The sequence below is a fragment of the Apostichopus japonicus genome, chromosome 19 (genome assembly GCF_037975245.1).
Source record: "Apostichopus japonicus isolate 1M-3 chromosome 19, ASM3797524v1, whole genome shotgun sequence".
In the NCBI taxonomy this organism is placed as follows: Eukaryota; Metazoa; Echinodermata; class Holothuroidea; order Aspidochirotida; family Stichopodidae; genus Apostichopus; species Apostichopus japonicus.
Genome location: NC_092579.1, coordinates 30,218,228 through 30,241,430, shown reverse-complemented (window position 1 = coordinate 30,241,430; position 23,203 = coordinate 30,218,228). Strand labels below are relative to the sequence as shown.

General features: G+C 38.9%; 2 protein-coding genes across 4 annotated transcripts; both read right to left on the bottom strand.

Moving 5' to 3' along the window:
• Positions 1 to 2,515: 2,515 nt before the first annotated feature.
• LOC139960454 (thioredoxin-like) lies at positions 2,516 to 8,301 on the bottom strand. Of its 2 annotated transcripts, none has more exons than XM_071958820.1 (4): positions 8,143 to 8,301; positions 5,878 to 5,980; positions 3,920 to 4,019; positions 2,516 to 3,741 (listed from the first exon to the last, which is right to left on the bottom strand). In XM_071958820.1, exons 1-4 carry the CDS (start codon positions 8,189 to 8,191, stop codon positions 3,610 to 3,612), a joined length of 384 nt encoding a protein of 127 aa, XP_071814921.1. In that variant the 5' UTR covers positions 8,192 to 8,301; the 3' UTR covers positions 2,516 to 3,609. The 2 variants fall into 2 exon arrangements, with proteins under 2 accessions (XP_071814921.1, XP_071814922.1); XM_071958821.1 differs by having other exon boundaries at positions 5,878 to 5,977; positions 8,143 to 8,300.
• Positions 8,302 to 15,819: 7,518 nt separating this feature from the next.
• On the bottom strand, positions 15,820 to 19,808 carry LOC139960451 (thioredoxin 1-like). 2 transcript variants are annotated; one of them, XM_071958816.1, is made up of 4 exons: positions 19,568 to 19,808; positions 17,311 to 17,413; positions 16,285 to 16,384; positions 15,820 to 16,104 (listed from the first exon to the last, which is right to left on the bottom strand). In XM_071958816.1, the coding sequence occupies exons 1-4, from the start codon at positions 19,617 to 19,619 to the stop codon at positions 15,973 to 15,975; spliced, it is 387 nt and encodes a 128-aa protein (XP_071814917.1). In that variant the 5' UTR covers positions 19,620 to 19,808; the 3' UTR covers positions 15,820 to 15,972. The 2 variants fall into 2 exon arrangements, with proteins under 2 accessions (XP_071814917.1, XP_071814918.1); XM_071958817.1 differs by having other exon boundaries at positions 17,311 to 17,410; positions 19,568 to 19,790.
• Between the last annotated feature and the right edge of the window lie 3,395 nt (positions 19,809 to 23,203).

Below are 23,203 nucleotides of genomic sequence, written 5' to 3'. Positions count from 1 at the left end.
GCAGTAACCGCTGGTGCTATAAATGAATTCACTAAGCCTGGCGAGAGAGAGGTCGATAGGGGGGGGGGGGGGGCTGCTACGGCCCAAGTGGTGATTTAGAGGTTTCGACAACATGTAATGAAATGAATAAACGTGCTGTATTCTAATTTTTATCACATATACTTGAGAAAGGAAGAAAACTTCAAAAATGGTAGCTGGTGATATGGCGACCTGGTTCTTGACGGCCCTGCATGAACCACATCCACAAGTGAGTATTTTAGCCTCTTTTTTTCCACAGTTGGTTCCATTTCTCAAGTATAAATACTTCATGTATAATAGCTAGTCACAAGTCCACTAACAAATCGTCATCATCTTTCCCCAATCTGCTAGAAAGTCAGATAATGGTCACGCAAGCACAACTTTAACCAACATTTAGCTTCCACTCTCGTGGTTATCCACACAGAGATATTTATTTGGCTCAGTATAGTTTACTACTCCTGAAAGCTAGGAATAATTTAAAATATCCGAACATCCGAACGAACATCAAACCGCTTTATATGCGAACACCCTAACCACTAGGCTTTGGACGCTGATTGTATGTCCAGAGGTTCGAAACCGGTAAACACGGACGTAATTCCACTGTAGGCGTTTGTCACCTGTATCGAACAATACTAGTTCTGTTTTGGTGACATATTTGCCTTACTTTAGAGTTCAAACATGATTCTAACCAACTCGAAATCATTTGTGATTCCTAAAGCCTGGTATATATATATATATATATATATATACACACACATATATATATATATACATATATATATATATACACATATATATATATATATATATATATATATATATATATATATGTGTGTGTGTGTGTGTGTGTGTGTATTTATATATACTACGGGTTTTGACGACATCTAATACAGCATACTGAGTGAAAAGTGAGCAGGAACTGTCAGTTAAATATGATAGATATCCCCGTTATGATGTAAACTTGTTGATGCCAATTATATGACGACGGTGTTTGGCAAAGGAATATGTTCGAAATGGCATACACAAGCATCCTTACACCACTGGAGATTGACTTACTGTTGTCATAGAAACGTTTTATTATTCATGTATATAGATTTAAATTATGACGACCTTACGATTATAATTTCGTATACAAAATCCCATTGCATTGAAAGGGGCTGCAAGCAGGAGCCCTGTTCTCCAGCAAACTGAACGTTAGAGCTATTGCGATGTAACTGTACTAGGCTACAGCCCTAGTAGCGCCGTTGAACGATCTGATTCTGAACCCATGATGCTGGACCAAGTGCGGCAACTACACCCTAACATCATAAATGAATAAACGCTCTTGAAGTCGTGCTGTCAAACGCTTCGAAATATGTCTAATTCGTTATTCCGGCTTGATGTTTAATAACCTTTATAGGCTCGCGGTCGCCGTCTGATTTAATATTGCAGATGCACTATAACGTTAGGCTAAGGGACGGAGAATACCTCACTTCGTTTGACATTCAAATCCTGAGGATAATATTCGACATGTGGCAAACTTCTTCATGGACATTTCATGGACAAGGCAGGTTATATATTCCATAACAACTCCCTGGTTACTCTTACCTGTTAGACAACTTGAGAAATGTTATAATGTCGTATGCAGTAGAGCACGTGAGACCTTGGCAACCGCGTAATACAGATGTACCGTAGCCAATGAGGAACACCCAGAATAACATTTTCTCAGCAAAACTTTTTCTATTTCTACATCATAAATTTCTAGTTTGAGGTTAAACCATACATTGACTGGACTAAAGCTTTACAACCATGCCAAAACTGTTCCGATTGGTTCAGTAGTTTTATCGAGCTCGCGTGTGTTTTGTTACGAAATATCAAGTGACAGATCGCCAACAAATAGCTAATTGATATGCAACAGTTGTCAACAAAGATCACCTGAACATCTTCTTGTTGGTTATCGTGTTTGTTTAATTACATATAAGTATTGAAATGCTTTAAAATGTGTTAGAATTACCAGTCAAACTAATCTATCATATCCCTTGTAAACTAGAAAGCAATATTCTGCGAACAATTGCAGTTCGTTTTTGTTATGCTGGCTAAGGCGACGGTACTCTGTTGTGAGGGGAAGACCGTACTGTATTACAATATATACACTTACTTCGAATGTGCAAATTGTACATATAGTGTACATTTAATCGCACATAGGTGAACATTCTAGCACAGGACCGAACGACGAGCTTGCCACTGGACGATTGTGGTTACTATCAAGGGCGTAGTGGATTAAAAGCTGAATCGAGTTCACAATATGTTAATGGCAACGTCACTTCAAATTGCACTGCGGTCACATAAGGACCGCCAAAACGGACTAAATTCAGAAAGTCACTTCACAATGCGCTGTCACATATGAACTATACAGCCTTTCATTATTGTTATGTAGGCCAGGCAGAAAGGTGGGGGGGGGGTGGGCAGGTTGTTAAGAAAATGCCTAACAGAAATAATTGAGATAAACTGAGGTACATTCAATGCGTAGGTATTAGTTTATTCCCCGTTGAAGCAAAACCAATGTCTCCAAAATTGTCATACAAATATGTTCTATCAAAGACAAGAAAAAGCGACTTATTAGATGCTTCATTCACAACTAGGTAACTTAAGAGTTTAATAAACAGCCATAAAACATGCATGCTATATGCTAACATAGGCTTAATCCAATACAATTAAAGGCATGCATGTGAGGGGAATACCCCAAATATCTGTTAACAAGAATGAAAACTATATTAAAGAGTAGAAGCAACTGAAATATCTCTGTAAACACCTTGCTTAGTCCAACTTTTCGGTAAACACAATCCAGTAATCAAACAGACAACCACGTAGGTCAAATGTGAAAGTATCCTCCCGTACGCAAGTTAATGGAAGAGTTGAACGTTCCCTAACGTGCTACGCGGACACACTGAAAACCAAATCAATACAGTTTAATTCACATTAGGTCTATATATTTCCTAAGACAAACAACAGTAACCCTTTTTCAAAGTCTGTGACTGAAACAAGAGATAGTTACTATATATAAATATATATATATATATATATATATATATATGAGCGATCTTCAGACAACTCAAGTGTTCCCACTAGTCTAAACTATAGTCTCAACATATATTTCGCTCTGTCCACCGGACATAGAGCACTCTGCGCCAGAATAGACGCCAACCAACCAACTGAGATGTCCATCGCTGTATCTTTTGTACACCGTGCTTGTGGGTATGTTGACCGCAGTTGTATGCACTCACTGTGCACTAGTGTATAATTACCGAAGGTAGCAAGCTGTGTGCGTATTCTCTGGGATCGATGGTGTATGGGATCTAACACTTCTGTTACACCTCATTCGAAACTAGGTCAGATTTCCGGCATTAAACGTTTCTTTTTGCGCGAGTCTTCACAGCCTTTAACTGAAGTCACTGTGGTAGATCTACAATTTAATTATGAAGTTCATACAGACTTTACTTTTAGAGTTGCCTTCCTTATTAGGTTATGATCACAGTTGAAATAAAATGCCATACAGAAAAGTGCCATGCAATGAAGTACCATGTAATAAAGTGTAACAAGGACTTGATGAGTTTATATATTGGTGTTAATGAACGCCTCCATGTCGACCTTTGACAAAGCCCCAACACTTGTAGCGACTACCTCGCCCATTTTGAAGATCAACAACGTCGGTACCCCGCGGACGCCATACTTGGCCGGAACATCCTATAGGAAAAGAAAACATATATAGTAGTTCTCTTTATTTACAATATAAATAATTAATTCCTTTTTAACACTTCTTCTAATTTAGTACATGCCTAACTTTGTATGTTTAATCTCTCCTTATTTCGTGTGGTTACATTTCTATCATGTATATCGAGTTTACATATTGCAATAAACCTACTTGATTTGCGTCGACATCCATCTTGTAGATCTTCAGTTTCCCATCATACTCTTCTACAAGATAGTCAAGAATGGGTGCAATCATTCTACACGGACCACACCTTTAAGAAGAAAAAAATAGCTTATTGTTAGAATTTATTTATAATATGTTACAACGAATACCGGACATATTAAACTTACATGTATTTTGTCCTGCGCATCTTTCGCTCGAAAGCCCCGGCCCATTATCAAGCATTGAGTCAATGTAAGTATTATGGTGATATTGGTATTCATAATTCATATCCAATGTCCATTGTCCAATATCAAATGTCCAATGTCAAATGTCCATGGTCCAATGTCTCCGTGATGGTGATTACGATTATTATGATTACAACGATGACGATGATCCTGATGACGGTGGTGATGATGACTATGATCATTATTATCAGGATCATCATCTTCATCACCATCATTATTATTATTATTATCATCAGGGCATAGAAGGAGACAAATTACAGTTAGATTGAGTTACTGATTACAGCTATCATAATGATCCCAGACCAAGAATTACACCCTTGGAGCCCACGACCTGAAAATGAAAAGTTGGTATGTGTCTTGCATGGAAGGGCTTTACTTAAAACTGGACCCCTTGACCGTGAGGCACCTTGACTGTGGTGCCCCTTCACCGTGGGCCCCTTGACCACACCGCACCTTGATCGTAGCGCATCTTGACCGTGGGGCACCTTGACTGTGGGCCCCTCGACCAAACTTGCTATTTTCTGCCTATTGGATAACCATGCACTCTATGGACCGTTTTATATCATGTTCCATATTCAGAAGGGTTAGTATTATTCTATTTTCAGTTGGTTATCTTTATTATACACCGGACTTATGAAAAGCCATTTTAACATTTAATCGGGAATTTTAGATATCTGAAATTGTTTCTTATTTCAGATATCTGAAATTGAATTCGAGATATCTTAAATAGATTTCGAGATATCTGAAATTCTAATTCAGATATCTGAAATTGAAATCGAGATATCTGAAATTGAATTCGAGATATCTAAAATAGATTTCGAGATATCTGAAATTCTAATTCAGATATCTGAAATTGAATTCGAGATATCTGAAATTGAATTCGAGATATCCGAAATTGAAATCGAGATATCTGAAATTCTATTTCAGATATCTGAAATTGAATTCGAGATATCTGAAATTTAATTCGAGATATCTGAAATTGAATTCAAGATATCTGCAATTCTAATTCGAGATATCTGAAATTGAATTCGAGATATCTGCAATTGAATTCGAGATATCTGAAATGCATATGCATAAATTTCCGATTAAATGTTAAAATGGCACGCATGGAAAGCCATTTTAACATTTAATCGGGAAATTTCAGATATCTGTAATGAAATTCGAGATATCTGAAATTGAATTCGAGATATCTAAAATTCTATTTCAGATATCTGAAATTGAATTCGAGATATCTGAAATTGAATTCGAGATATCTGAAAATGAATTCGAGATATCTGAAATTTTATTTCAGATATCTGAAATTGAATTCGAGATATCTGAAATTGAATTCGAGATATCCAAAATTCTATTTCAGATATCTGAAATTGAATTCGAGATATCCGAAATTGAATTCGAGATATCTGAAATTGAATTCGAGATATCTCGAATTCAATTTCAGATATCTGAAATTCCCTGGTATTTCGAGATATCTGAAATTGATTTTAAGATATCTGCAATTATTTGTAGATATCTTAAATAAATTGGAGATATCTGTAATTTAATTTGAGATATCTGAAATTATTTCGAGATATCTGAAATTCCTTATTAAATGTTAAAACGGCTTTCCATACGGACTGCAATCACTGTCTCTACATACATTCCGACTATCGTTTCAAAGTTTGTTATTGTTATCTGGATGCCTATCATTTTAGAAGCATTTTTGTGAACCATGATACTCCTTACCATTCAGCCCAGAATTCAACCATCATAGTGTCTCCCTTTTCCAGCTCGGTCTGAAAAGTGGCGTCGGTAAGAGTCATTGGTGCTGAGGCATTTGTGAAGCCTGCTGAAAGAAATCAGTAAAGGATTAAGGAGAAAAGTAAAATTATCTTGTAAATTCATATTCTGTGCTCGATATTCGTAGCATTTGTGGGACCATTTGTGATTTCCGGTCTAAGTACTGGTCATGTTTACCGCAATACATAGTAGCTTTAAAGCAAATTTTCCATACATAGACCAACAAAAAACTCAATTCGGAAAGTAAAGTCCCTCTTGAGATATTATTGACTAAGTTTCGTTGGTATTTTCTAGATATGATATAAGTTCAGTTGGCGGCGATTGTATTACACAATGCCCTGGATCCTTGTCTCAATAGCAAGACATCCCACCTCTCCGTCAGTTACATTTTGTTCCATGTAAACTACCTGTCCTAGTCTCAGATCCTTCTAAACCATTGCAAACAGACACGCCCTGCCACGATTTAGTTTGATTGATTGTTGAGTAAAGAGCTGGTTAAGAGAAATATGCGGGCAACTGAACCCAGTTTGAAGGTATATCCTATCATGTAAGGAAATTAACTGTAAAATATGACTGCTGTAATAGAATGCACAGGCCTGCTATCACAGTAAGGGTGTGTTGATTTATGATATGATTAGAAACGGTAAAATGAATATAGAATATATGTTCTATCTAATAAAAGATGGCCAAGCGTACTTGCCAATGACCATAGGGGTAGGAGGGGGGTTGGGGGGGGGGGCTGCAGCCCCAACCAAATATTTTCGTGAAAATTCGTGCAATATACTGAGAAATTTTCGGTCACCTACTGAAAGAAAAATAATTTGCAATGTGTTTTATAATGGTTAAACTTATATCATTATTATCATAACTATTGTTACGAGTTCCCCAATAATGATAACCAATATGGAAGGGTAATAAGTGAATAACACGGAAAATGATTGTATGTTATTGGCATGCGATATAATAACCGATGCATGCCTATGTGATATGCACGGTATGATGTTGTACGCGCGAAAAATTGTGGTGATATTTTTCGGGCAAGTCGTTATAGCCCCCCCCCCCCCCAATCAAATTGGGCTCCTACGCCTATGCAAATGGCTGGAAATCAAGTGACGGTAGAGCCAAATCGATTTAGTTTTGACTGTAGTCAAAGTTATCTGGGGTGTGGTCTTGAGTCAACTCGCCAGAAAATACGACTTGAGTCCAAGTTTGTGACATGACTTGTTGGAACATCATTGATATCCGGTTATCAGTTGTAATTACAGCAAGTGGTATCTTAAGTGGATTATTTATTGGCCACGTGTATGCAAACACACGTAAAGCCTAAACACGCCATTAAATCACACCATTATTTACCTTTGCCTAAATATCTATACACAAACCACAAAGTTACGAAGACAGAAGAAACAAGGGTCTCTAGTGGGATTAGGAACTTTAACCAAAAGATGTTGGGAACGAAAACTACTTCAGATAAGTAACATTGCATTACACGTTGAGCATACGCGCAGATGCCCAATTTGATTGGGGGGGGGGGGGGGAGGTGGGCTGTAACGACTTGCCCGAAAAAAAATTAACCACAATTTTTCGCAAGCTCCGCGCGCATTTAACATGTTCATGTAAATATCATATATAGGATTTTACATTAGTAATGGCGAATTAATCGGGCAAGCTTAAAACTTTATTTTAATTACCAGGGAGATTTTTTTAAACTATTCATTTCCTTTATAGCTACATCTTCACAACTAATATTTTTCGAAAATTTCCCAGCATATTGCCCGAATATTGCCCCCCCCCCCAGCCCCCCGTCTCCTACGCCTATGACGTTGAGGCAAACCAAGGACCCTTTAATTTACACAAGGTGTTGGCGAAGGTTATGCCCAAGCCAAAGCATTAACTTAACATTTACCCATGATCTTAGCGAAGGGATTAACAATGCACATCAATGCAGAGGGATGTAGAAGAAAGGAAAGGGATTAAGGACAGAGGGTTCTCTTACCGTTTGGCTAAGATCGTGTGTAGTATATCTGTTCCCTTCCTATGGGCCTATAGTGATACCTAGCTTGATATAACATCGTGATATATAACATGGTTACTACACTCTTCATGTCAAGGGAGTGGGTCTGGGAGTGTGTAACGTGGCCAACGCTCTATCATGGGTGATTTTTAATAAAAAATATTAGAATTAAATGTAGATAAGATAAAAAAACTTACCACAAATTAAAACAGCTAAAAGGCATATGACTGCTGCTGGTAACTTCATTATCGGTTGACTTCAGGAAACGACTTTTCGACGAAAACTCTTTAGACGGTTAATGTCTTAGGATCAAGTAATAAATATAAGTAAACTGAAACGACTGTTCACTTTTATACAAATCGTGTGTTTTTCATATTGTCTTTGTTGCTGGTATAGCCTCATTGTGCCATCATATCAGAACAAGGGCGGCGGAAGCACTTTTAATCTGGGGGGGCACCGACGTCGAAGGGCACTTTGCAGAAATTTGATTGGACTGATGCAGCCTGATATTTAGTACCCTTTATAACTCTTATTGTATTATCTTATTTGCGTATACACATCACTCCATCACATGGGCGTCAGCAGGTTTCAGAAAGTGAGGGGGACACTATACTATCTAAGCGGAGCGCCACCATTGGTTGGCGCGTAGCGTACCAGAAAATTTGGGGTACATAAGACCCCCTAGATCGCAGGAGACGGCCTTCCTGAGTCGTTTTTAGTTACATCAGAACCAGATCTGTGAGGAGAAATTTTGTCTCACAAAACTAAATTCCGACAGAAAGTACTGGTAGAAAGATGCCGTTCTGACACCAAGGGAGACGAATTACACAGCGTCCATCTCAAACGAAATATTGAAAAAGTGGCGCCGTCACCTCCGGGATGAGTGGAGTGGTATATATAATACATGCATGTAGGTGCGAGACGTCAGTTGTTATGTGCCCAGGTACTTTAATAATAATAATCAGAAAAAGGCACCGCGCGCAGAGCGTGTGTAGCGCCTAGCCGGCACTCAACAATAAAGATCTACCATATCCGGCGAATACATGTAGACTTAATTACTTAACCCCTACACCCCTATTCGTCCGTCCAATCCAAGGGACTGGAGGTAGTGATATGATCATAGTAACTCAAGACCATCTACCTGTATGGCTTACCTAATCCCTTGGAACCCATACAAACAACATGTGTGCAAGATTCAATACACTTTCGAATGGTCTCCCCCCCCCCCCCCCGAACGAATTAAATGGGCAGATTTAGGATATTGGGAGAATGGGAGATAAATGACGGTGCAAGTGGTAGATAGTAGGGGCCCAGGGAGTCCAGATTTCTTGACCTTAAATAGAAAATCGCGCATATGCATGTGATTTTTATTAATAACTACTCTGAAAAGTGGGTGGGACAAATGATATGATATCCCCTCCACTTTTGAAAGTGGGGGGGACATGTCCCCCCCGTCCCCCACCTGTTGACGCCCATGCTCCATCAACGCTCCCCCCCCCCCCACCCTAAAGGAAAAAATGCATACTAGCACTGCAATATCCAATGTGCAAATTGGGAAACAAGGAACAAGTTTTCTTTCGAGACAAAATGAGATGAAATCATTGTAAAGTCCCTGCACACGCGATTGATACATGCATGAAAGCAAATGAAATATGTCAAAATACGAAAGGATGGGGTAGGTTATGGGATATTAAAACTATACTCATTATTCATAGTAGGCTATAAATGGCTTCTGCTTATTAAAAAGTTACAATATAATATAGCAATGCATTTTGGAAATGCATTAGAATTTTGTTTTTGAAATTGAATATGCATAATGGCATTCACCAGAATGTTAGAAGCAGTTGCGGAGCTAGGGGTATTGATCAGGGGGTCGAGAATGGTATGTATGGGCGCTTTCGACACTATCTAAGCGGAGCGCCACCACCGGTTGGCGCGAAGCGTACAGAAATTTTATGAGTCAAGATACTCCCTAGATCGCCGGAAATGACCCTTTCCGGGCCTTGCTAATTTGCATATAAACGAAGAATAAATAGGTGTCATCGCCATTTTGTCAGAAAATTACACCAACAAAACGTGACAAATGTCAATAGGTAGATGAGAGCGCAATTAAAAAGTCAATAATCGCGAATAAGTGAAAAGTGGTAACAAGCTAAAAGGGCACAAGCAGTCCATTTGAGTCCGTCAGGGGGGGCATCCGCCCCCTGACTGAATGGACGCTCCGCCACTGGTTACAAACCTTGTGGTAGTAAACATTTAAAACTTCCCGAAATATTTCATTCGACGTGGGTTTCGCTTTGTAAACTCTTTAGCGATGTCCCGTATAACTAATCCGTCCGTTCTTGCTTTATGAATATGCAGCATTAGCATATTTTTATACCGTTTTTCACCAATTGTGCTCCGCAAGTATGTCTTCATCCGGCGTTGTACGGAGAAGGATTTCTCTCCGGAGGCTGCGCTCATTGGTGCCAGTAGGTATAAGTGTATTAGGCAGAGGACATTCGGAATAGCCAGGCGAATGTCATTGTGGTCAGACAGGAGAGATACTAACAATTTTTCCATTCGATATAGCTTTGAGTTTGACCCACAGAAATTCATTCATAGTTCTAAATTAGGATTAGATCTCTTACTGAAATATCGCTGACCTAATAAGGTGATCAAGAGTACAACTTTTATGTAGAAAAAGGGCACATTTTTAACCTGAGGAAAAGTGGGGGGCACGTGCCCCTGTGCCCCCCCCCCCGATTCCGCCGCCCTTGGTTGCAACTATAGCCAGTAATTGTCTTTGATACAACTGTAGCAAATGTTTATCGAAAAGGCTGTTTTGGAACTTGGAACGCCGATCGTGACAACAACAGGCAACAAAGTGCTGCAGCTCTGTACATATAAAGTCTGTTAATCAACGATAGGCCCGGGCCTACAGTGCTACATACTGGCTACGCCCCTGATATTTCTAAATTAGGATTAGATCTCTTACTGAAATATCGCTGACCTAATAAGGTGATCAAGGGTACAATTTTTATGTAGAAAAAGGGCACATTTTTAACCTGAGGAAAAGTGGGGGGGGCACGTGCCCCCTGTGCCCCCCCCCGGTTCCGCCGCCCTTGTATCAGAAGCACCTCCGTATCCATTTATATAAGTACTGAATAGCCACTACTATCTGTCTCGCCACCAATTTTCAGTGGTTTTTGATAGTCATAAGCGTAGGAGCCCAATTTGATTTGGGGGGGGGGGGGCTGTAACGACTTGCTCGAAAAATGTAACCAAACTTTTTCGCGCGTACAACATCTTAACGTGCATATCATATAGGCATGCATCGGTTATTACATTGCATGCCAATGAAAAACAATCATTTTCCGTGTTATTACCCTTCTATATTGGTTATCATTATAGGGAAGTCGTTACAATAAGTATGATGATAATGATATAAGTTTAACACGGTACTGTGCATATCATAATCATATACATCGCATGACAATAACATGCAATCATTTTCCGTGTTAAAACCCTTCCATATTGGTTATAATTTGGGGGAAGTCGTTACAATCATAATGATAATAATAATAATAAGTTTAACCGTTGAAAAACACATTGCAAATTATTTTTCTTTCAGTAGGTGCCCGAAAAATTCTCAGTATATTGCCCAAATTTTCACACAAAAAATGTTTGTTTGGGGGGATGCAGCCCCCAGCCCCCCCCCCGCCCCAACCGACCAACTACGTCTGTACATTAAGGACTGTATTGAGGTAGCATTGTTAATATGAAGTACATTAAGGACTGTATTGATTTATCATTGTTAATGTGAAGTACATTAAGGACTGTATTGAGGTAGCATGTTAATATGAAGTACATTAAAGGACTGTGTATTGAGGTATCATTGTTAATGTGAAGTACATTAAGGGACTGTGTATTGAGGTAGCATTGTTAATATGAAGTACATTAAGGGACTGTGTATTGAGGTACCATTGTTAATGTGAAGTACATTAAGGGACTGTGTATTGAGGTAGCATTGTTAATATGAAGTACATTAAGGACTGTATTGAGGTATCATTGTTAATGTAAAGTACATTAAAGGACTGTGTATATTAAGGTATCATTGTTAATTAATGTAAAGAGAGAACTTTTGTATTGAGTGAGCTCTGTATTAATGTAAAGGTATTTAAGCGCTGTGTATATGTAAAAGGCTTTTTACTAGCTCCCACTTTCCTCCCCCATCTTCCTCCCCCCCCCCCCAATTCATTTTTTGCTCCTTTTCTTGTGCTTGAAGTAGCTATGCTTGTATCTGACTTTGTACTAAATGTAGCAGTTATTTAATACAAGACATTAGCAAGTAAGAGTAGAAGCAGAAGTACGTTTTCATGAAAAGGAACATGATTGTTGCACAGTTTGACATATGGGGGCATATGAAAGACTTCGTAAGTATAATTGTAGAATAACTGACGGTACGTACAAGCATGCATAACTGCTTTTAGGTTTATAATTCTTCAATAAGTCACAACATAAAGCTTATTACAAGCAGGCATAATGTTATGGAACGCCGAAAAGTTTATATCTTATGTTGTTTACTTTGATGTTGTCTGCCGTTTTATGTTGTTGTCTCCTTGGATGCCGTTGTCTCATTTGATGGTTATTTTGATGTTGTCTCCTTCAATGATGTTGTTATCTACTTTGATGCTGTTGTATCCTTTGAAAATGATGGCGCTATTCACTTTTATGACTTCAAAATACGGATACAAACTAGAACTGCATTTTTGTACGGTGCGCGTGGAGTGCTTGCAGTATAATTATAGTAAGGACTTTTTGGTTGTTAATGGTGTCAGTTTTGATTGGACAACACAACAGGGAGTATAGTCATGTAGGTACCTACAAAGTGAGGGCGCTTGTGAGCGCCGTGACAGACTCAGAATTAGTTGGCTACGCAGCTAGCCTCTTAAACTGCAAATGTACAGAGACTATTTGAAACTTTTAGTTTCAACGTCCAGTCATGTAGGTACCGTTCACTTGGCCATAATACCAATATTGTAGCGCGCACGCGCACTACAATAAATAGAACTGTATTTACATGCAAATACGTAGTACTGTAGTGTGCGTGGAGTGCTTGCAGTATTAGGAAGAACTTTACGGTTGCTCATTGTGTTATTTTCTGCAGCGGACGACACACCAGGGAGTACAGTCATGTAGGTACCCTCAAAGTAAGGGTGCTTGTGAGCGCCGTGACAGGCTCAGAATAACTTGCATACGTATAGCTAGCCTCTGTAACTGCAAATGAACATAGACTATATGAAACGTGAAGTTTCAACGTCCAGTCATGTAGGTATCTTTATCTTGGCAAGTAATCCAATATTGTAGCACGCATGCGCACTACAATAATTCAAAGCGGTGGGCCTAAAGTTATGGTCGAAGATTGGTGCTTTCCTTATTTTTTACCCATACAATAACATCACATAGCCTGTAGTTTTGATTCATGCAAAGCGGTAACTAAGGCTATATATTTCATATATAAGGTCCCCGTTCAATCATAAGGTCATAACGTCAATCATAAGGTCATGAGGTCAATCATAAGGTCCCCTTTCAATCATAAGGTCCCCGGTTCGAGTCACTCCCAGATTAATGTATGTCGTCCAGTTACAGAGTTGTTGACAATTGACAATTCATAATCATGGACGTTAAATATGATGTAAGAGACTGACTTCGGTCAGCTTGCGGCTTTGATAAGCCAATGAGGCTTCTTCGCGAGTTCCTGCTTGCAGGAGGATCTAATATACATACATATTATATACCTAACGTTAGGCTAGGTCCGTACCTGTAACTTGACCACATATATCTATTTTTCTTATAGGTTCAAAGACTTTCGTAGGTTCTTCGCGGATTTTACAGATTCCATCATTTCTGTTATTTTTTTGTTCGCATAACCTAGCCCTACAAGATAGGCTAGTCGGTCCCTCTTGGACATTTTGAATAGTATACGTATTTTGACGTCATAATTGTGAACAGCGCCGTCATCATCAAAGGAGACAACAACATCAAAGGAGACAACAACATCAAAGAAGGCAACAACGTTAAAGTAAACAACAACATTGAAGGAAACAACTACATTGAAGGAGACAACAACATCAAAAGAGACAACAACATGAAAACAGACAGCATAGAAGTAAACAACATAATACATTTCCCTTTCGTCGTTCCATATTTTTGCACATGCTTTATTCGAATATGGCCCACGTAGAACTTGACCACTCGTTACGCAGTCCGAACCGTTTCCTGCGGGTTTCAATCCACATATTTCTCGATTTACTAAAAGTCCGCCATTCTTGAGACAATTAAAAAAAAACCCGACTCAAACAAAGATTTCAGCATTTGTGCACACAATGGTTTGGTGATGACTTGTGCCTACATTATGTTTAACGGACATGCGAAAAGCACGAGAATGAGTTACAAGATGTCTCATGGCGGTTCACGTTACAGGCCCTATCGATTTGAGCATTATAGAGGGGCAAAGGCAGAGGATATCGGTCTCGGACTTTTTCAGTTCGAGGCAGGGATTGGAATCACTAAACAAATTTCAATAGGAAAGGAATGAACCTTATAATCACGCAGGCGAGGTACGCTTAAATAAGCAAATAAGGTTGCTTTATATCGGCGCTATATATACTACACTATTTGTACTGAGTATGTGTGTTGTATCTGCAAAATTATTCCCCAACGAGTTTAGTCAAACGGGAATCACACACATGCGAGTTACAAACTCGGAACTGGCTTAATTGAAGGTAGTTCATTTACATAAAATACTGATATTTACTCAATTTATTAGGTAGGGAGCATTTTATGGGTTCTATCAAACTTGGCACTCTATTCAACTTGTACCGGTACATTTTGTTTTATGTTCCTCAGGTGTGATTTAACTGCTTCTATAGCTGATTTAATAGTGATCACAGATTCTAGGTTATGACCTTATATTTAAACGGACTGCATTTTCTTCCTTCTTGTTTCTTGTTGACGCAATGAAAAGAAAATATACAGCTTAATTCTAATTACTTGATGCATCAGTTAATTGGTATACTAACTAACTATTATCTACTTTTCATCATGCATTCATCATTTTGCAGAGAGTTATATATATGGATGACTATGTGACCAAGGGAAAGTTAGGGATGGAGAAACAACGACGTATTGATTATATATGCGTTTGTATCTGTATAACTTCGATATTAGCCAGACCCATGCATCGATACAACATTACTCAATTCAGTCGGGCAAGGGCGAATTAGGGACTTTCTCAACGTGTGATTTTACAGCTTAGTGCTATCTTGAGCTCTTATCAAGACTTCATGTTCACTATTTTGTGAAATTTCTAGGGGAAAAAAAATCCCAATTGCATTGCTTACAATTATGTTAATTCAATTTACCTCATATTTTTCGAGGTTTGATCAATATAGTTAGAAATAAGGAATCATAATAGGCCTTTATTTTATCTGCCTCATACCTATCAATGCCTTAAAGCTAATTACCTACATGACTTTGGAGGTGAACTTGGAACCATAGTATTAGTTACCGATATCTTATTGTAAGCCTAACACGCCCGCTGTATATATATATATATATATATATATATATATATATATATATATATATATATATATATATATATATATATATATATATATATATATATATATATATATATATATATATATATATATATATATATATATATATATATATATATATATATATATATATATATATATATATATATATATATGCACATCTTCACGTGAACGCAACCACTTTGAATAAAAGTTTCCACTAATTCGGAGACGCTGTTATAAAATAAGTTTGTATCTTTAATAACATATAGACCATAATAATAATAATACCACAGTTGACATAAAATGCCATACAATAAAGTGGCATACAATAACGTGGCATACAATAAAGTGGCATACAATAAAGTGTCAAACAATAAAGTGTCTTGCAATAAAGTGCCATGCAATAAAATGTAATATAATAACAATGACTTGATCAGTTTACATCAAATGATCAATTATATTTGCAATTTTAGACTTTGGTTGGGCCCCGAGTACTGTATCGACTACCTGACCCATTTTGAAGAACAACAACGTCGGTATCGAGTAGACGCCATAAGTGACTGGAATCACCTAGAAAAAGAAAACATTTACATCAATTCTTTTTATTTACAATATAAATAATTAATTCCTTTTCTTTTAACACTTCTTCTAATTTAGTACATGCCTAACTTTGTATGTTTGATCTCTCTTTATTTCGTGTGGTTACATTTCTATCATGTATATCGAGTTTACATATTGCAATAAACCTACTGGATTTTCGTCGGTGTTCAACTTGTAGATCTTCAGTTTCCCATCATACTCTTCTACAAGTTCGTCAAGCATGGGTGCAATCATTCTACACGGACCACACCTTTAAGAAGAAAAAAATAGCTTATTGTTAGGAATTTATTTATAATATGTTACAACGAATACCGGGCATATTAAACTTACATGTATTTTGTCCTGCGCATCTTTCGCTCGAAAGCCCCGGCCCTTTATCAAGCATTGAGTCAATGTAAATATTATGGTGATATTGGTATTCATAATTCATATCCAATGTCCATTGTCCATTGTCCAATATCAAATGTCCAATGTCAAATGTCCATGGTCCAATGTCTCCGTGATGGTGATTACGATTATGATGATTACGACGATGATCCTGATGACGATGGTGATGATGACTATGATCATTATTATCAGGATCATCATCTTCATCACCATCATTATTATTATTATTATCATCAGGGCATAGAAGGAGACAAATTACAGTAAGATTGAGTTACTGATTACAGCTATCATACTGATCCCAGACCAAGAATTACACCCTTGGAGCCCGACGGCACCATAGACTTGCCCCGCCGGCTTTGTTAAGATTTATCAGCCCACGACCTGAAAATGAAAAGTTGGTATGTGTCTTGCATGGAAGTGCTTTACTTAAAACTGGACCCCTTGACCGTGAGGCACCTTGACTGTGGTGCCCCTTCACCGTGGGCCCTTTGACCACACCGCACCTTGATCGTAGCGCATCTTGACCGTGGGGCACCTTGACTGTGGGCCCCTCGACCAAACTTGCTATTTTCTGCCTATTGGATAACCATGCACTCTATGGACCGTTTTATATCATGTTCCATATTCAGAAGGGTTAGTATTGTTCTATTTTCAGTTGGTTATCTTTATTATACACCGGACTGCAATCACTGTCTCTACATACATTCCGACTATCGTTTCAAAGTTTGTTATTGTTATCTGGATGCCTATCATTTTAGAAGCATTTTTGTGAACCATGATACTCCTTACCAAGGAGCCCAGAAAAAACCCATCATAGTGTCTCCCTTTTCCAGCTCGGTCTGAAAAGTGGCGTCGGTAAGAGTCATTGGTGCTGAGGCATTTGTGAAGCCTGCTGAAAGAAATCAGTAAAGGATTAAGGAGAAAAGTAAAATTATCTTGTAAATTCATATTCTGTGCTCGATATTCGTAGCATTTGTGGGACCATTTGTGATTTCCGGTCTAAGTACTGGTCATGTTTACCGCAATACATAGTAGCTTTAAAGCAAATTTTCCATACAAAGACCAACAAAAAACTCAATTCGGAAAGTAAAGTCCCTCTTGAGATATTATTGACTAAGTTTCGTTGGTATTTTCTAGATATGATATAAGTTCAGTTGGCGGCGATTGTATTACACAATGCCCTGGATCCTTGTCTCGATAGCAAGACATCCCACCTCTCCGTCAGTTACATTTTGTTCCGTGTAAACTACCTGCCCTAGTCCCAGATCCTTCTAAACCATTGCAAACAGATACGCCCTGCCACGATTTAGTTTGATTGATTGTTGAGTAAAGAGCTGGTTAAGAGAAATATGCGGGCAACTGAACCCAGTTTGTTTGAAGGTATATCCTATCATGTAAGGAAATTAACTGTAAAATATGACTGCTGTAAGAGAATGCACAGGCCTGCTATCACAGTAAGGGTGTGTTGATTTATGATATGATTAGAAACGGTAAAATGAATATAGAATATATGTTCTATCTAATAAAAGATGGCCAAGCGTACTTGCCAATGACCATAGGGGTAGGAGGGGGGTTGGGGGGCTGCAGCCCCAACCAAATATTTTCGTGAAAATTCGTGCAATATACTGAGAAATTTTCGGTCACCTACTGAAAGAAAAATAATTTGCAATGTGTTTTATAATGGTTAAACTTATATCATTATTATCATAACTATTGTTACGAGTTCCCCAATAATGATAACCAATATGGAAGGGTAATAAGTGAAAAACACGGAAAATGATTGTATGTTATTGGCATGCGATATAATAACCGATGCATGCCTATGTGATATGCACGGTAAGATGTTGTACGCGCGAAAAATTGTGGTGATATTTTTCGGGCAAGTCGTTATAGCCCCCCCCCCCCCCAATCAAATTGGGCTCCTACGCCTATGCCAATGGCTGGAAATCAAGTGACGGTAGAGCCAAATCGATTTAGTTTTGACTGTAGTCAAAGTTATTTGGGGTGTGGTCTTGAGTCAACTCGCCAGAAAATACGACTTGAGTCCAAGTTTGTGACATGACTTGTTGGAACATCATTGATATCCGGTTATCAGTTGTAATTACAGCAAGTGGTATCTTAAGTGGATTATTTATTGGCAACGTGCATGCAAACACACGTAAAGCCTAAACACGCCATTAAATCACACCATTATTTACCTTTGCCTAAATATCTATACACAAACCACAAAGTTACTGAGACAGAAGCAACAAGGGTCTCTAGTGGGATTAGGAACTTTAACCAAAAGATGTTGGGAACGAAAACTACTTCAGATAAGTAACATTGCATTACACGTTGAGCATACGCGCAGATGCCCAATTTGATTGGGGGGGGGGGGGGATGTGGGCTGTAACGACTTGCCCGAAAAAAATTAACCACAATTTTTCGCAAGCTCCGCGCGCATTTAACATGTTCATGTAAATATCATATATAGGATTTTACATTAGTAATGGCGAATTAGTCGGGCAAGCTTAAAACTTTATTTTAATTACCAGGGAGATTTTTTTAAACTATTCATTTCCTTTATAGCTACATCTTCACAACTAATATTTTTCGAAAATTTCTCAGCATATTGCCCGAATATTGCCCCCCAGCCCCCCCGTCTCCTACGCCTATGACGTTGAGGCAAACCAAGGACCCTTTAATTTACACAAGGTGTTGGCGAAGGTTAAGCCCAAGCCAAAGCATTAACTTAACATTTACCCATGATCTTAGCGAAGGGATTAACAATGCACATCAATGCAGAGGGATGTAGAAGAAAGGAAAGGGATTAAGGACAGAGGGTTCTCTTACCGTTTGGCTAAGATCGTGTGTAGTATATCTGTTCCCTTCCTATGGGCCTATAGTGATACCTATAGCTTGATATAACATCGTGATAATAACATGGTTACTACACTCTTCATGTCAAGGGAGTGTGTCTGGGAGTGTGTAACGTTCCCAACGCTCTATCATGGGTGATTTTTAATAAAAAAGTATTAGAATTAAATGTAGATAAAAAAAAACTTACCACAAATTAAAACAGCTAAAAGGCATATGACTGCTGCTGGTAACTTCATCATCGGTTGACTTCAGGAAACGACTTTTCGACGAAAACTCTTTAGACGGTTAATGTCTTAGGATCAAGTAATAAATATAAGTAAACTGAAACGAGTGTTCACTTTTATACAAATCGGGTGTTTTTCATATTGTCTTTGTTGCTGGTATAGCCTCATTGTGCCATCATATCAGAAGCACCTCCGTATCCATTTATATAAGTACTGAATAGCCACTGCTATCTGTCTCGCCACCAGTTTTCAGTGTTTTATGATAGTCATAGGCGTATAGGAGCCCAATTTGATTTGGGGGGGGGGGGGCTGTAACGACTTGCTCGAAAAATGTAACCAAACTTTTTCGCGCGTACAACATCTTAATGTGCATATCATATAGGCATGCATCGGATATTACATCGCATGCCAATGACAAACAATCATTTTCCGTGTTATTACCCTTCTATATTGGTTATCATTATAGGGAAGTCGTTACAATAATTATGATGATAATGATATAAGTTCAACACGGTACTGTGCATATCATAATCATATACATCGCATGACAATAACATACAATCATTTCCCGTGTTAAAACCCTTCCATATTGGCAGGGGCGTCAATCCGATTTGAAACGTGGGGGGGGGGGACGGAATCGATTCGAGTATTCCGGCCGTAAGTACTATCTAAGCGGAGCGCCACCATCGGTTGGCGCGCAGCGTACAAGAAAATTTTTCTTCTGGCAGACCCCTCAGATTGCAGGAAACGGCACTTCCCGTGCATTATGGCAGAAAGCAACACCCCTAAAATTGATAAAAAAAAATTCCGGCAATTTTTTATTTTGGGAAATATTCTCGAAGGAAGTGATCGCCATTTATTCCTAAGTTTACCAAATCCTCGTCTCCCAGAAGCGCCCAACATTTAAGATATCGAAACATTTTCGTGTTGGCTGATCCATGATCACCGCCCATCAAGGGCGGCGGAAGCACTTTTAATCTTGGGGGGGGGGGCACCGACATCAAAGGGCACTGCAGCAATTCGATTGGACTGATGCAGCCTTATATTTAGTACCCTTTACAACTCTTATTGTATTATCTTATTTGTGTACACACATCACTCCATCAACGCCCCCCCCCCCCGCCTCTCAAGGAAAATATGCATACTAGCACTGAAATATCCAATGTGAAAATTGGGAAACAAGGAACAAGTTTTCTTTTGAGACAAAATGAGGCGAAATCATGCTAATTGCTAATGAAGGAATCTTCCGAATTAGAGTTTATTTCTTGTTAATATCTTAACAAATTTGTTTCATTCGAAATAGCTTTGAGTTTGACCCACAAAAATTCACTAAGAGTCAGAGGCGTAGCCAGGAGTTGCAAAGTTGTATGCACGACTATCTGAGCGGAGCGCCACCATCGGTTGGCGCAGAGCGTATAGTAGAAAATTTTTGGTTTTACAAACCCCTCAGATGGCCGGAAAAAAGCCCTTCCCGAGTGTTCATTCTGGTTCCCTGGCCTCTTGCTAACTTGAGACACCTCAATTTTTATGTAGAAAATGGGCACATTTTTAACCTGGGGAAAAGTGGGGGCACGTGCACCCTGTGCCCCCCGGTTCCGCCGCCCTTGCCGCCCATGCCCGTGAGAAGTGGTGACTGGGTGAAGAAAAAGCCATGCCGTTTGAAAACATGGACAGAAAAAGTGAAAGTAGCGAAACCTAAGGTAAAACGCGCCATAACGAAGTGATTATTTTCCAGGTTAATTGAGACTGTATCAAACGCGAGCTTAGGACAAACATATTCAAAGGTAATGGCATTACTAATCCCGATATGTGGTCTTTGAGGTGTGTGGAAAATCCGCAACGACCATCAAAGAGCAATTGAATATTTAGTCTACTTTTCGATTTCGAAAACACTTTTTTTTAAAATTATGACAAAATTTTATGACACCTTTGATTTTTCTTGGGGGGGGCTGTGCCCCCCGGGCCCCAATGGGCACGACGCCACTGACCCCAGGGCCTCAGATATAGGCCCATTGCAGGGGTGGGCAACCTTTTGAATGAATGGGCCAGATTTTAGGAGTGAAAGATTGACAGGGCCGCACCTAACCAACGGCCTGCTGCTGATTTCAAACCTTTGATTCCGAGGACGTTCAAGCAATAGGTGTGTGTACTTAATCTGTATTCACAAAACCATAATGTCAATACAGTCCTGTTGATAATTAATGGTGATAATAGACCAACCTGACAGCATCATAAGTGCAGATAATTTCTAAGCAGCTAGCTCGTTTTTGGTGATGATGCAAAATAGATTGATTTTTTTCTTTTTCTTGAGACATCTCACGGGCCGCAAAAAATCACTGGCGGGCCGCATGTGGCCCGCAGGTTGCCCACCCCTGGTCTATAGGAACGATGTCCCAAAATTTCCCCGGACATATAGGCGAAGGAAGCTATCCGCCGCGACTGCATGTGATTTTCTCGACTTTCTGTCCTGGGAGTCATACCACAAAATGGTGCATTTCCTCATACGCCATTATTAATAATTTAAATAACTATAACTAATAAGGCACAGCCCATATCCGAGTTCGTATAGCGAGCTTAGCGCAAATTTGGCGCCAGCATGTTAAACCAGGTTGCTAGGTCTACGAGAATACATTTACATGAAATTTGAAAACAAGGATAGCAAGACAAACAACTTTTATTATGTTTTCAGGACCTCACACATGCGCATGTATCGTCAGACTTAGAATAGGTCCCATGTGAGTGGTGGCTAAAGTGATGAAGGCATGAAAATAAATCAGTGGTTCATTCATACTTAGTAAAGATTCCTAAATCCTATTGGTCCATTCAGGTCAGCTGACCGTGGTTAATCATGTGAGTAACGCACGGTAAAATTACGGGGCATCACTTTAATAAATCTTTGGTTATATGTAACCAAAAATGTTTTGTTTTATGATTTCCCCCCACACAAATGGTAGTGTATGAATGAACGGGGTTAATGAACGGTCTAGCGTGCGTTACTCACATGATTAATGCACTCCGGGTGTTAATGCTATTACCACTTTTACCATACTTTTACAGCGGTAATATCATGGTAAAACTGCGGTAAATTTACCGCAGTAAATGTACCGCACTTTTACCATACTTTTACCGCGGTAATACCATGGTAAAACTGCGGTAAATTTAAAAAATCTATGTGTGTAGTCAAAGGCGTAGGAGCCCAATTGGATTTGGGGGCTGTAACGACTTGCCCGAAAAATATAACCAAAATTTTTCGCGCGCGAACCGCGCGTTCAACATGTTAATGTCAATATCATATAAGCAAGCATAGGTCATTACATCGCATGGCATCGTGTACCGTACGGTCCGTGAAAGTTGCGCAGTCATCCGCAGGGTGCTAATGTAAACAACGAAATTTCTTATGTAGATGGAGAAAAAGCATACAAGTCCAATTATGTCAAAACTCTCTTTTACAGTAGTTATGGCGAATTAGTCTGCCAAGCTTAGAACTTTATTTTAATTATCAAGGAGATAATTTCTAAACTATTCATTTATTCTCAGCATATTGCCCGAATTTTCAGGGGAACAAGTTTGGTTGGGGGGGGGGGGGGGCTGTAGCCCCC

Coding starts and splice junctions, on each gene's coding strand:
- LOC139960454 (XM_071958820.1), bottom strand. CDS start 8,191: ATGAAGTTACCAGCAGCAGTCATATGCCTTTTAGCTGTTTTAATTTGT. Junction 4,020..5,877: donor GTTGAATTCTGGGCTGAATG/GTAAGGAGTATC, acceptor TTCTTCTTAAAG/GTGTGGTCCGTGTAGAATGA. Junction 3,742..3,919: donor TGGATGTCGACGCAAATCAA/GTAGGTTTATTG, acceptor CTTTTCCTATAG/GATGTTCCGGCCAAGTATGG.
- LOC139960451 (XM_071958816.1), bottom strand. CDS start 19,619: ATGATGAAGTTACCAGCAGCAGTCATATGCCTTTTAGCTGTTTTAATT. Junction 17,414..19,567: donor TTTAGCTGTTTTAATTTGTG/GTAAGTTTTTTT, acceptor GATTTCTTTCAG/CAGGCTTCACAAATGCCTCA. Junction 16,385..17,310: donor GGTTTTTTCTGGGCTCCTTG/GTAAGGAGTATC, acceptor TTCTTCTTAAAG/GTGTGGTCCGTGTAGAATGA.